The sequence below is a fragment of the Lithobates pipiens genome, unplaced genomic scaffold (genome assembly GCF_037356315.1).
Source record: "Lithobates pipiens isolate NorthernLeopardFrog02 unplaced genomic scaffold, aLitPip1_a1.2 Scaffold_30, whole genome shotgun sequence".
Classification (NCBI taxonomy): domain Eukaryota; kingdom Metazoa; phylum Chordata; class Amphibia; order Anura; family Ranidae; genus Lithobates; species Lithobates pipiens.
Genome location: NW_027507791.1, coordinates 55,182,203 through 55,196,459, shown reverse-complemented (window position 1 = coordinate 55,196,459; position 14,257 = coordinate 55,182,203). Strand labels below are relative to the sequence as shown.

The 14,257-nt window shown below is 47.3% G+C and overlaps 1 protein-coding gene across 1 annotated transcript; it reads right to left on the bottom strand.

Annotated features, from left to right (window-relative positions):
* Positions 1-1,351: 1,351 nt before the first annotated feature.
* Positions 1,352-6,720, bottom strand: LOC143942849 (uncharacterized). Its single transcript, XM_077464251.1, has 3 exons — positions 6,536-6,720; positions 5,199-5,292; positions 1,352-3,064 (listed from the first exon to the last, which is right to left on the bottom strand). The coding sequence occupies exons 2-3, from the start codon at positions 5,238-5,240 to the stop codon at positions 1,418-1,420; spliced, it is 1,689 nt and encodes a 562-aa protein (XP_077320377.1). The 5' UTR covers positions 5,241-5,292; positions 6,536-6,720; the 3' UTR covers positions 1,352-1,417.
* Positions 6,721-14,257: the final 7,537 nt, after the last annotated feature.

Below are 14,257 nucleotides of genomic sequence, written 5' to 3'. Positions count from 1 at the left end.
ACCACTACACCACTGTGCCGCCCTGTGCATAGTGTCCAGAAGCCAATTAGCCTACCTGCATGTCTTTGAAATGTGGGAGGAAACCGGAGTACCCGGAGGAAACCCACGCAGGCACAGGGAGAACATGCAAACTCCAGGCAGGTAGTGTCGTGGTTGGGATTGGAACCAGCGACCTTACTGCTAGGTGAGAGTGCTAACCACTACACCACTGTGCCGCCCTGTGCATAGTGTCCTATGCATGAAATAAATGAAGTGCCAGGATTTTGTCGTTTGCTTTATTACCCATAGGCTTGGTGTTCCACGTGCCGTTAACTTTCCCATGTGTGGTGCAAGAGTTAGGTTATGAACAAACGTCTGACTCCTGCAGCCACCTGTCCCAAATTTTATGATATTTCTCAGGACATCCTCTGTTGGTGTATATACATTTTTTATATGGGAGGGTGTTGTTTATTTCTTCTTTCCGGTCTGCAATGCTCTGGGGACAAGTCCTCATCCATTTCCTAGCTATTGCCTTTCGCGCTATGAATAGCGTCTCCTATAGAAATGTCTTTACCTGTCGGTTGAGTCTGGTGAGACCTAAAAGGCACATTTTTGGGTCAAGCGTGGCTGAAGAGCCCATGTTGTCATGAAGAAATCTCACTATCTGAGTCCTTGTATTTTGGGCCATGACCACAATAAGTGAATGAATGTGCCCGCCTCCCTCCCTCCCACATTTTTTGGCACAAAGTGGACTGGGAGTTTCTGTATCTTGCCACCCTGAGGGGGGGGAAGTTATGCTGGTGTATTGCGTAGGTATGGTGTATGGCGTGAGCACTGGTGACACTGGGACAGATGACATGAGAGGCGGGACAGCAGTGCCTGATGAGGGCAAGTACTAGGGGGAATCCACCCCACTCCTCACCTTCTCATCCGACACTACTGCCCCCCTCTCCTCACCCCCCCTCAGATGCCACAGCCCCCCAGGGGTTCAGCATTGTCTGACGGAATGAGAAGTGAGGGTACACTGCTGTCCCCCCCCCCCCCCCCCAGCAGACACAGCTGTTCCCCCCACTGCTCTGTCTGATTTTACCATTTGTAGTATATGACAGTGCTTCTGTACTCCGCCCCTACCATCTCTCTATCGCTGCTCACCACCCATCCCCCACTTTGTTCCAGTCTCCTAATCTGCGGCATTCTGCTCTCTTCCCCCATCCTGGCCTCTCCTCGCCCTCCCGCTCCGCACCCCACTCCTCACCTTCTCATCCGACACTACTGCCCCCCTCTCCTCACCCCCCCTCAGATGCCACAGCCCCCCAGAGGTTCAGCATTGTCTGACGGAATGAGAAGTGAGGGTACACTGCTGTCCCCCCCCCCCCCCCCACTCCTCAACCCCCAGCAGACACAGCTCACAGCTTTCCCCCCACTGCTCTGTCTGATTTTACCATTGGTAGTATATGACAGTGCTTCTGCACTCCGCCCCTACCATCTCTCTATCGCTGCTCACCACCCATCCCCCACTTTGTTCCAGTCTCCTAATCTGCGGCATTCTGCTCTCTTCCCCCATCCTGGCCTCTTCCCCGATGCTGACCTCTTCCTCGCTCACTTCGGCCTTCTCTCTCATCCTGGCCTCCTCTTCCCTGATCTGGGCCTCTTCCCTGATCCTGGCCACCTCTCTCCTGAACTCCTCCTCCCTCATCCTGGCCTCCTCTCTCATCCTGAACTCCTCCCTCATCCTGGCATCCTGTCTCATCCTGGCCTCCTCCATCTTCCTGGTATTCTCACTAATCCAGGCTTCCACACTAGCCCTGCACTCTTGCCTTATCCTGGCCACCTCCCTTTCTCTAACCGACGTTCTTATGCATACCTCCTCATTCTTCCTGGCCTTCTCCTTCATCCTAAACTCCTCCCATATCTTGTCCTCCTCTTTTATCCTGGCCTCCTCCTTTATCCTGGCCTCCTCCCTTATTCTAGCCAACTCTTTCTCCCTGTCTTCCTTTCTTATCCTAGTCTCCTCTGCTTGCCTGTTTTCCTTTATTATCCTGGCCTCCTCCATAATCCTGGCCGCCTCCTCTGTTATACCGGCCTCCTCTCTTATCCTGGCCTCCTCTCTTATCCAGGCATCCTCTCTTATCCTGGCCTCCTTTCTTATCCGGGCCTCCTCTCTTATCCGGGCCTCCTCTCTTATCCGGGCCTCCTCTCTTATCCTGGCCTCCTCTCTTATCCTGGCCTCCTCTCTTATCCTGGCCTCTTCCTTCAGCCTGGCCTCTTCCTCCCTCAGCCAGGCCTCATCCCTCTCCCTGGCCTCTTCTCTCAGCCTGGCCTCTTCCCTTAGCCTGGCCTTCACCCTCTCCCTGGTTTTCTCCCTCTCCTTGACTTGCTGTTTCCACAAGGCCACCTCCATTTCTCTCTTTGCTTTCCTCTTCTCTGCTTCCTTCATTCTTTCATTCCATTTCACCTCAAAGCTGCTGCAGTCGGCTATCATCTCCTGTTGTATACATTCCATTCTTCTGAAAGCCGTCTCTATCATCTCTCCCTCTCTCATCACCTCCTCTATCATCCTTTTCTGCTCTCTCATCCTCTCAAATCTTATCCTGGCCTCCTCTCTTATCCTGGCCTCCTCCTTTATCCTGGCCTCCTCGGTTATCCTCTCCCCCTCTCTTCTCCAGGCCTCCTCCCTCATTCTGGCCTCCTCTCTTATCCTCTCCTCCTCTCTTTTCCTCTCCTCCTCTCTTATCCTGACCATCTCCCTCATTCTGTCCTCCTCTCTTCTCTTCTCCTTCTCTCTTCTCCTCTCCTCCTTTCTATTCCAGGCCTCCTCCCTCATTCTGACCTCCTCTCTTCTCCTCTCCTCCTCTCTTATCATCTGCTCCTCCCTTATCCTGACCACCTCCCTCCTCATCTCCTCCTCTCTTATCCTCTCCGCCTCTCTTTTCCAGGCCTCCATCCTCATTCTGTCCTCCTCTCTTCTCCTCTCCTCCTCTCTTCTCCTCTCCTCCTCCATTATCCTGACCATCTCCCTCATTTGGTCCTCCTCCTCTTGCCTTTTCTGTTTTGCCCTTTCATCCTGACAACAACATCCGCACCTCTATAAAGAAAACAGAAAAGAAGGTAAGTTGAAGTACAGATATTAAAGTGAAACTCCACCCATTTCTTAATTTTTTTGGATAGAGTGGGAAAAGAGTTCAATCTTTTCCAAGGTTTCTTTTTATTTTATGTCTTCTCACTTCCCGTCATCTCAGGAAGAGAGGAAGTGAGCGGAGGGCTTCCCAATAGGTATTCATTAAACATTTACTCCCCCCAATATAAAAAATGGATCTATTTACATATCTTTAGATAAACTCCTAAAACCACAAATCACAAATCATCTCCCATCAGGGCTCTGCCAGTATCTGCTGTACTGTATGTAAAAACCTCTTCTGGGTTATTATCTCTATCTGTGTCTCCATATGGGAGATTTGCCCTCACTTCCTGCCCCGGTGACACAACACAAAGTAAGGCTGTCTCACCAACAGGGAAAACTAGCACAGCCTTATCACAGAGTCCAGGGGCAAAGGCTTTACTACAATCCTAAAGCTGGCCCTTATACCTGTAGAATTTTGTTTGAAATATGTTAGTTTTCGGAACGGTTGCTCAATTTTCATGCAGATAAATGGGCAAAATTGTTTCTAATGAGCACTTCCAACACATATTGAAATGAACCACTTCCGCTTTTTCTGTAACAATCAGTATTTTTTTGCTAGAAAATTTCTAGAGCATTATATATATATTTTTTTTAAAAGCAGAGGCCCTAGAGAATAAATTGGTGGGCCCTGTACATTTTTTTTATACGTCACATGTTATTTGCGCAGAGGTTCTTGAAACACAGTTTCTTTGGGAAAAAATACACTTTTTGGAATTTTATTGCACAAAAACTATGATACCCAATTGTTTGGTAAAATAGAAAAGATGACGTTACGCCGAGTAAATAGATACCGAACGGGTCACGCTTTAAAACTGCGCACGCCCGTGCAACACCGACAAACAAACATCAATTTTACTATCCATAGGCCACGCTTTAAAAATCTTTTATAGGTTACCACTTTAGATTTACAGAGGAGGTCTGGTGCTAGAATTACTGCCTGTGATCTGACGTTCGCGGTGATACCTCAAGTATGGGGCGATTAACGTTTTATTTATTTATTTTTATTTTTACACTTTAAAAAAATGTTTTGATCACTTTAATTGCTGTCACAAGGAATGTAAACATTCTTTGTGACACCTATTGGCAGATGACAGGTACTCTTTATGGAGAGATCTGGGGCCTATAAGATCCCTCCTGCCCTTAAAAGCATTCGATCACAACAAGATCGGTGTTATCAGATGCTTTCCCATTTTAAAAATGACGCTCTTTACTTCCGGGTAACCAGGAAGCGGTGAACATCGCCTCCCACTACTTGTAAAAGCAATCCAGAGGCTCGTTAGCTGCTTGGATCACTTTTCCAATAGAGCTGACGGCTCTAAAAAACAATACCAGGATGGCTGAAGCCGCAGGCACCATCCCGGTATAACCACTTGATGTCTACCGATCTACCGGTACATCGCCGGTCGGCAAGTGGTTAAAATTCGACACGTTGATTTGAAAATCGAACAAAGTGTCATAGAAAATTAGTCATAAAATTACCATCGAATGCTCTGATGAATGGGTTTGTTTGAAGGGTCGAAGGTAATTCTACAGGTATAAGGCCACCTTTAGAGCCCGTTTACACTTGCAGTCACGGGGTGGCAAAAATAGGCGATGGAGTTGCAGTTTTACCACCCCCCTTACACCGCAAAGGTGGTCAAGGTTGCACGCATGCTATGGTAAAAATGATACCCCCCCCCCTGTCACATTTGGTGAATGAGGTCTCAATGAAATGTGGCAGCAAAGTGGGGCAGGCTTTTAAGAGTTAAAGCAGGCACTGAGAAGGTGGGAAAACGCCTCCCGGTCCAACCCTCCATGGATCGCTTTTTAGAGGGACGGCAAGGGCTGCTGCATGTGCATGTCAACCACCCTCTGAAAAGCAACCGTCCATGGATCGCTTCTCAGTGGGATGGTAAGGGTTGCTGCATGTCAACCACCCTCTGAAAAGCAACCCTCCATGGATCGCTTCTCAGAGGAGCGGCCAGGGTTGCTGCATGTGTAAACGAGCTACAATACAATTTTATACATCAACTATAAAAAGAGTGAAAACAATACTTACTATAAGCCTCCAAGCGCCCCTTATGATGCGGGTGATAGACATCTTGTTAATTTTTATCTGAAAACTGTATGAAATTTCTGAAGGTAATCCGCACCTGCAAAGAGAAAAAAAACAAATGGTCATTTTTCAGTTTTTAGTTAAATATCATACAAAATGCACTACAACTAATCAGTCAATGTCATCGGACAGTAAGGGGTCTATTTATAAGACATTCGTTGGCTGAATGTCACATTTCTGCAGGCTGGAGGATTTTTCCCTGTTTTTTATGTAATGTGTCACCGCCATCTACTGGCTAAAATGCAGTATATATTTTTTCGGAAATACATCAATATTAACCACTAGCCGCCCGTCCACTGTCACATGACAGCCGGACGAGGCAGCTTTGGTTCTGGGCGGACGTCATATGACGTGATCGCCTTCCCGGGCCACTAGGGGGCACACGCCCCCCCCCGCTGCATCACTGAGGACACAATGCGTGTGCCCGGTGGCCGCGATTGCCCAGTAACTGAGCAGGACCATGGATCTGTGTGTGTAAACACAAAGATCCACGTCCTGTCAGAGGAGAGATCAATAGTGTGTCCCTTGTACATAAGGACAACCGATCGGTCACCTCCCACAGTCAGTCCCCTCCCCCCCAGTTAGAATCACTCCTTAGGACACACATTTAACCCCTCGATCACCCCCTAGTGTTAACCCCTTCCCTGCCAGTCACATTTACACAGTAATCAATGCATTTTTATAGCACGGATCGCTGTATAAATGTGAATGGTCCCAAAAATGTGTCAAAAGTGTCCGATATGTCCTCCTTAATATCACAGTCACGATAAAAATCGCGGCCATTACTACTAAAAAAATTATAATAATAATAATAATAAAAATGCTATAAATCAATCCCCTTTTTTTGTAGACGTTATAACTTTGGCGCAAACCAATCAATATACTGATACCCATATAATAATATGGGCGAAATGTGTCCAGATTGCACCAATGTGTGGCATCTCTCCAACCAATGCTCTATAAATAGATCCCTCCCTAACAACTGATCTCAGTCTCTGAGGCTGAAATAACTGTCATTTTGTTTAAAAAAAAAAAAAAAAAAAGTTTGTTATAAAAACTCCTTTATATAAACTAACAGCTATGTAGTGCCAGGGTCTGTCTGATTTATATAGATATATATTGATATGTGAATGTGTATATATATATATATATATATATATATATATATATATATATATATATATATATATATATATATATATTTATTTTTTTATTATTTATTTATTTTTTATTTTAATTTTTTTTGTATTTTTTTTATGAAAAAATATAACAAGACCTACCTAATGTACAGTTTCTACCAGAATCTGAATAAGAATAATATCTAGGGTTAGTATATCACAGTCCTGATTACACTCCCTGCAGGAGAAATCTCTCTGTGTGTGTGTTCACCAAAGCTAAGCCAAAGACTGACTGGCTCTGCTGTCAGCAACTCTATTTATAGGTCCTGGCTCCGCCCACTCTATGACATCATAGAGCTAACTGCCAAAGCAGCCTCCACTGACCGTTTTTTTTTTTTTTTGTGAAAACTTTATTGACAAAGCAACAAGTTAACAATATATTGATAGATTGTTTATAAGATGGGCTGTGGCAGTGATCAGATGTATTAACATTTGATAATCAGTAAATATTGATCTGGACCCTCCTTAATAAATATATATATATAAAGTTCTACAGGCTGGATGAATTTCCCCTGTATTATAATGAATTCCCCTGTATTATAATAGATTTAATTCCTAGGATTGTCAGCTCCATCTAGTGGCTATAATGCAGTATATATATTTTTTAAAATACATCAATATTAAAATATACTGTATACTAGATGGCATCATAGCAATTAATCGAATAATATGGGGAAACACCCATATGACACCCCCAGATCAGTTCGCAAATCGCAGTGCGATCTGCAAACTCGGACATGAATCGGATCGCATGGTGTGAACACCCATGCTATTCCGATTCTGCTGCGGACCAAAAAAAGGGTCCTATGTGAGTTTGGGCCGTGTGCGATGCAAATTCAGCCACACTATCTGTATGGCTGAACTCGCATCGCACAGAGATCGGATGTGATTTGTACTGCAGTGCGGTGCGAATCACATCCGTTCTCATAAACCGCTGCAGTGTGAACCCAGCCTCACTCTGCTAGCTGCAAACTCTCAGCCAGAGCCCCACTGAGCATGTGCAGTGAGCTGCTTGGTCACTATGGCAACACAAAGCTAAACTCTAGCAGTTTGGAGTCTCTGGAGATGAGAGGTACAGATCAGGTAGGACATGGATAGAGCATGGATGTTCCCGTCATAGGATATATATATATATATATATATATATATATATTATATGCAACATGTCTGATGATATTCAAGCATTGAGCTGTTTGTGCTTCTGAGGGACTGAGGAACCATTGTCATAGGCACAGACAGGACATCCTCTGAGACTTTGTATATGAGACCCCACCGGGTCTCTGCCTCAAATAAAGTACCAGCTTCTCCCCATTTCTTGCCAATGCAGATAGGGATGGAAGCACGCAGCTTGTATGGAGTCGGGTCTGACTATAGCAATCGGTATAATTTTATTGCGGTTGGTCTTAACATGCTACCCTATTCAATTAGTCTGTTCAATCTGTTTCACAAATTGTTAACCTTGCTAAGGTATCACATATTTTATAGGTTGGTCTATGCTTGTTCCATCAAATTAATCAAATATTCAGTTATTTCTACGTCTCCATAATTAGTGCCCCGTGATCTGGATCCTTGAGCCATCAGCTCACTTCATATCCGGGAGCTGTGATGCACACCGCAGGATCTCCTCCCCTCCCCCATGTTTATCTGGGAGGGTTGGGATACTGCCACGCTGTGCCTCAACGTCGCGCCCTATACACCATGGATGTTAGCGTTCTTCTGAGCGTCGTTGCGCCCTGTGTTTTCCATCAGCGGCAAATGGCGGTGGCATTGGCACCAAAAACAACACAAGACTTGGTCTCTCGGCCACGGGCACCTCCCCCCACCTTGCACGCTAGCGTGGCGTTTGTGGGTGATTGGCGTGCGTGCCCTTATGTGCCCCATTCGGGGATGGCATTTCCCACAGGTTGGTCTTCCCTCCTTACATTGCTAGCAGCACCCAGCACTTCACTTCATTGCTTCACATCTCTCAGCACTAGGTAAGCTATCCAAGATAATGCACTCACATTTTTTACATTTTATTTAAAACATTTTTATTTTGGATTTGGTTATTGCACACCACATTTGATTCAATGGTTTTGTTTTTCACTGATGCCATCACTGACACAGGTACAATACCCTATTGTTATATTGTGTACACTTTTATACTATTAATTTCCTTTATTTTTTTTTCACGTGTCACTTTATTCACTCTCACATTTTGTCTAGAAACCCTTAAGACGTCTTCAATCACATACATAACCATTCCTAGGGACCATCACCCTTTGGAGTTCTGTCCGCCCCGGGTGTTGTCATGTGGGGGTTTTGCGTGCGCCGGACGCCAGCGCAGCTCCCGGAAAAGATACTCCTTGGGGAGCCTCCAGCTATCACTATTGCACTCTTGCTGCACGGTAGCTGTGAGTATTTTTATAAAAATGTGTGCAGCGCTATATTATAGTACTGAATCATAAATATGCATGAAAACATACATATGTCCATATAAAACTAAGTTTGGCTCATGTGTAGTATATGAACCCAAATAAAGTGACCAAAAACAATATTCAGTGAAAAAAATTATAAAAAAATAAACCATGAACCACTTTTTAATGTGCAGTTGCCACTACAGTTAGGGTTGCCACCTGCCCGGGATTCACCCGGACAGTTCGGGTTTTGAATTGTGTGTTCAGGTTTCAGACCATCTGAAACCCGGACACAACATTCAGAATGGACTGTGGCTCCCTAAGTAATCAAGTACCACAAATTCCAAGTGCAGGGGTGTGCACACGGGCCCCATCTCCATACACAGATCGGAGAGAGGGCTTGATCTGCTCCTAACCCTTTCCACCCCTACCCCTCTGTTTCCCAATCCCCAGTGTTCTGTGCCTCAGGAAAGGGATATGCGGGGCTGGAAGTTTAAAGCTCAGCAACTCAGCTCAGATAAGGAGAAATTCTATTGCCCAATTTGAGTATACTCTTCAAAAGTAAACTCTTCAGAGGTGAGAACACCACCACCACCACCACCAGTAGAAAAAATCCCAATATGTGTCCATTTATTGGTTTGTGTGAAAGTTATAGCATCTACAAACTATGGTATGCTTACTGGAGTTTTTATTATTTTCTTTCTTATAATAGTATTGGCGGTGATCAGCGACTTATAGTGGAACTGTGATAGTGCCAGTGGCGACCCATCCATATGGGGCGCAGGGGTGCTGCCCACCTAGTCTATTTGTCCAGGCCTTAAGCTACATGCTGGACGCATGGATTTCAATGTCTTTTTTTTTTCGAAGCACATGATTAGAGCCAGAGGCTTCAATAAGGTTGGGCTCTGGGCGCAGAGCAGTGCACCCTGAGCCCACCCACTTGTGTGACAACAGCGAATTCATATTTGTTTGCCCCCCAAAAATGGAGCACCAACCACCACTGGATAGTGCGGCGGCCATTTTGACACTTATACTAACTGATGCTGGGGGGAACTGACTAACTGTCCTTGACATCACCAGTGATCAGTAATACTACTTTACAGTCACTGCACTAATGACACTGGCTGGGAAGGGGTTAACATCTAGGACAATCAAGGGCCTAATAAGTGTTAAAGCGGAGCTCCACCCAAAAGGGAAACTCTATTTGTTTGCACCCTCCTCCCCTCCACTGTCACATTTTGCCCTTGTTAAAGGGGGCTTCCAGATTCCGATAAGCCCCCCCCCCCACCCGCAGACCCTGACAACCAATGGTCAGTATTGTCGGGAAGAGGCTCTTGTCCCAATCAACATGGGGGGACCCCGAAGCACCATCCCCATGTTGAGGGAATGCAGCCCCCCCCCCGTCATCCAGGCTGCATGCTCAGATGATAAGGGTCTGGTATGGATTTTGGGGGGGGGACCCACACCGATTTTTTTTTTCATTTTGGGATAGAGTTCCCCTTAAAATCCATACCAGAAGCCAGCAATACATTATAGCTGCGAGCAAGTTTAAAAGACATTTTTTTCCTTTAGGAATGTCATTTTGCTGTGGAATTGTTCTACACATTGCACAAATGCGCCACTTTACAGGCAAACTAAGGGGACCTCCCAGGCACTATATTTAACCACCTCAATACAGTGCACTTACACCCCCTTCCTGACCAGACCAATTTTCAGCTTTCAGCACTCTCACAGTTTGAATGACAATTACTCAGTCATGCAACACTGTACCCATATGAAACTTGCGTCCTTTTTTCCACACAAATAGAGCTTTCTTTTGTGGTATTTAATCACTAGTGGGTTTTTAATTTTTGTGCTATAAATTAAAAAAAACTTAAATTTTGTGAAAAAATGCCTTTTTCTTTGTTTCTGTCATAAAATATTGCTAATTAGTAATTTTTCTTCATACATTTTGGCCAAAATTTATACTGCTACATATCTTTGGTAAAAAATAACCCACATTAGTCTATAATATTAGGTCTTTGTGAAAGTTATAGAGTCTACAAACTATGGTGCCAATCACAAAATTGATCACATCTGATCAGGCCTTCAGTACATCAGGTGTATCTCATTTCTTGAGACACTAACAAGTCAGGAAAATACAAATACCCCCCAAATGCCCCCTTTTTACAAAGTAGACATTCCAAGGTATTAAGTAGCATGGTGAGTTTTTTTAAGTTGTCATTTTTTCCCACAATTCTTTGCAAAATTATGATTTTTTTTATTATTTTATTTTTTTACAAAATTGTCATATTATCAGGTTATTTCTCACACATAGCATATGCATACCACAAATTACACCCCAAAATACATTCTGCTACTCTTCCCGAGTACGGCGATACCACATGACTCATCTCATTTCACAACCACCTAAAAATGAACCGTCGGGGGGGAGTGTCCAAGATGGCGCTGGGAGAGGACGCTCAGTAACAGAGCTCCCGGAGTCCGGCCGTTTATCCTCCTTGTTTGGCTGCATTGGAGTGGCCCTGAGCGGCTGAGTGCATTCCGACGGCAGCGGGGACTCCCGGGTCATGCCCGGCGGGCGCTCACGGAGGTCTTCGCAACCTACCGCCGTACGAGACAGGGCTCCGGCCGGATCCTCGAGTCACATGGCGTCTCAGACGGAGGCCGCAGACTCTCTTCCCGCGGCCGCGGTGGACATAGCTGCGGCTCTGCAGACCATAGCCACGGGTCAGGCGGCACTAATGGATAAAATGGACCACCTGCAGACCAACGTAGACTTTATTCGCCGCAACCTGGACTCCTTCCGTGGCAGGGTTGCGGAGGTGGAGTAGCGGGTGTCCGCGACGGAGGATGCGGTGCGGGACCATGCCGGTGACATCCACACCCTGAAACTCAGAGTCAAGGCCCTGGAGTCCCGTGCGGAGGACGCCGAGAACCGAAATTGGCGTAACAATCTGCGCATCGTTGGCCTTCCGGAGGGCTCTGAAGGTAATGATCCTGTCTCCTTTATAGAAAGGCTGCTTAAGGAACTGCTACCGAGGGCCCATTTCTCCCCCTTCTTCACAGTAGAAAGAGCCCACCGTATGCCGGCTACTAGAGGCCCACCGGGCGCTCCCCCTCGCACCTTTATTTTTAAACTCCTGCATTATAAAGACAGAGATGTGGTGCTGCGGGAGGCTAGAGGGGTCCAGGAGCTTACGTTTGAAAGCGCACGGCTAATGATCTTCCCTGACTACACCATGGAAACGCAGCGCCAACGCAAGTCCTTTGATGTGGTCCGAGCCAAGCTGCGTTCCAAGGGCTTGAAATACAGCATGCTCTTCCCGGCCCGGCTGCGGGTGGAGGATGGGGAGAAGGTGAGATTCTTTACTTCCCCGGCGGAGGCCTCCTCATGGATTGAAACGGTGCAGAGGCATTGATTTACCAGTAACCTGAACTTTATTGCCACTCAGTTGGCCACTTGGCCATATCCTGCTTCTCTACTTGTTTGGGGGGGGGGGTTTTGGGGGGGCAGGGGAGCCAGCCGATAGGAACCTGTGGAGCAGCGGCCTGGTCGGACCAGCAATCTATTGTGGATCCCCTCCCTCCCCCCCCCCTCTGCTGGAGTGTGCCACCTGCTCGGCTGACCCTGCTGCCCTGGGGACTCCCCGGGGGCTGCGGTGCTTCTGGCCCTGATGAACTTTGGATCTGGACATGGTCGTTGCCCTGAAGGAAGGTGGTCCCCTCTGGGCCTTCTTACCACCCTTGCCCAGCTGCCCCCCCCCCTTGTCTAGCCGGCACGCAGCGTGCTAGTCGTGTGGACATCTCCTGTTATCCTGCTTATCTGGGGGTTCTGGTGGGGTGGGAACTGTGCTGATTGTCCCCTGGTGAGGGGTGACCTGGCCTTGCTTTGGATCCTATGGGGGTTTGCTGGATCTCCGAACTTTGACACCTGCTAGGTTGAGCCGGATAGTCCCTGGGGCCCCTGTGTTGCGGTACCCCTGGCCTATTGGATCTGTGGGTTCTGCACGTGTTGACTGTCTTGAGGGTGGGTGGCCCTCATGCCCTCCCACTCCCCCTGCCAGGTTTGGCTTCTAAGCTATGTGCCCCCAGTCTCGGCCGGGAGAAAAGTTTGCAATGACTTGCCAGACGCCGATACCCGCTCCATGTACTGTTCCCCAGAGGACGGGTCTCTGGTGCCCTCTTGCAGTGCACGTCCCCACGGGGGCCCGTTGTCCCTTTTTGGTTTGGGAGTGAAGCCCCCTCCGGGTTGGGTGGGTGGGGTGGGGGGATTGGGGTTGGGGTTATTGTTTTATTCCAACATGTTGATGTTTGTATGAGTCAGCTTGTTCACTGTCATTACTGTCTTCTGTCTTCCATTGAAACTGTACTGGTGCGGCCACGAAATGGCGGTGTGGCGGGAGCTCGACCTGATCCTGTGGAGTGGTATGTAGTGCTTAATGTCTTCCTGTAAAATTATATCCTGGAACACCAGGGGGCTGAACTCTAAGATTAAGAGGTCACTGGTGTTCCAGTTTTTGCAGAAGCACTCTCCCCACGTCTGTATTCTGCAAGAGACTCACCTAATAGGCAGCAGAGTTCTGAGCTTGCGCAGAAATTGGGTAGGGCACTCCTATCATTCGACCTATTCGAATCTAGCGAGGGGAGTGAGTATTCTTATCCGTAAATCCCTTTCTTTTCAACTCTTGGCCCTGGAGGTAGACCCAATGGGGAGGTTTGTCATTGTCCATGCTTTTATTATGTCACTGGAGGTGGTGTTGGTGGGGTTATACCTGCCTCCACCGGCCTCGGTGTCATTGTTGTACCAGATTGTGACGAAACTCATGCAATATGGCACGGACAATATCCTGCTGATTGGGGACTTTAACATGGTCCCGGACCCCGCAATGGACAGGTTGTCGCAGGCCTCGGGCGCCTCTTCGGCGCTGGGGGCGTGGGCCGAAGTGTTTAACCTCACTGACGTCTGGCGTTGGCGACACCCCCAGCTGAGGGCTTACACCTGTCATTCAGCGACATACAAGACTTTTTCCAGGATAGACCTGGTGTACTCGGGGGGTCCTGTCCTATCTAAGGTGCGAGATGTTTCCATCTTACCCAGGGGGGTCTCGGACCATGCCCCGGTCTCCCTGACGCTGGAATTGTCCTGTCCCCCCTCAGAGAGTCTTTGGCGCCTCTCCAGATTCTGGCTTGCTGACCTGCGGATATCTGTACCGGGTAGGGCAGATATCGCTGATTTCTGGAGCACGCGAGATAGGGAGGTACCCATTCCGGATAAAGTGGGATGCCTTCAAAGTGTGTATGCGTGGGCACTTGCACGCGCGCATTGGTGGGGTACGTAGAGAAATCAGGAGGGGCCTTCAAGAAGCTGAGGACAGGGTTCACCTCTTGGAGTCTAGCTATGTTAGGGATCGATCGCCTCAGACCT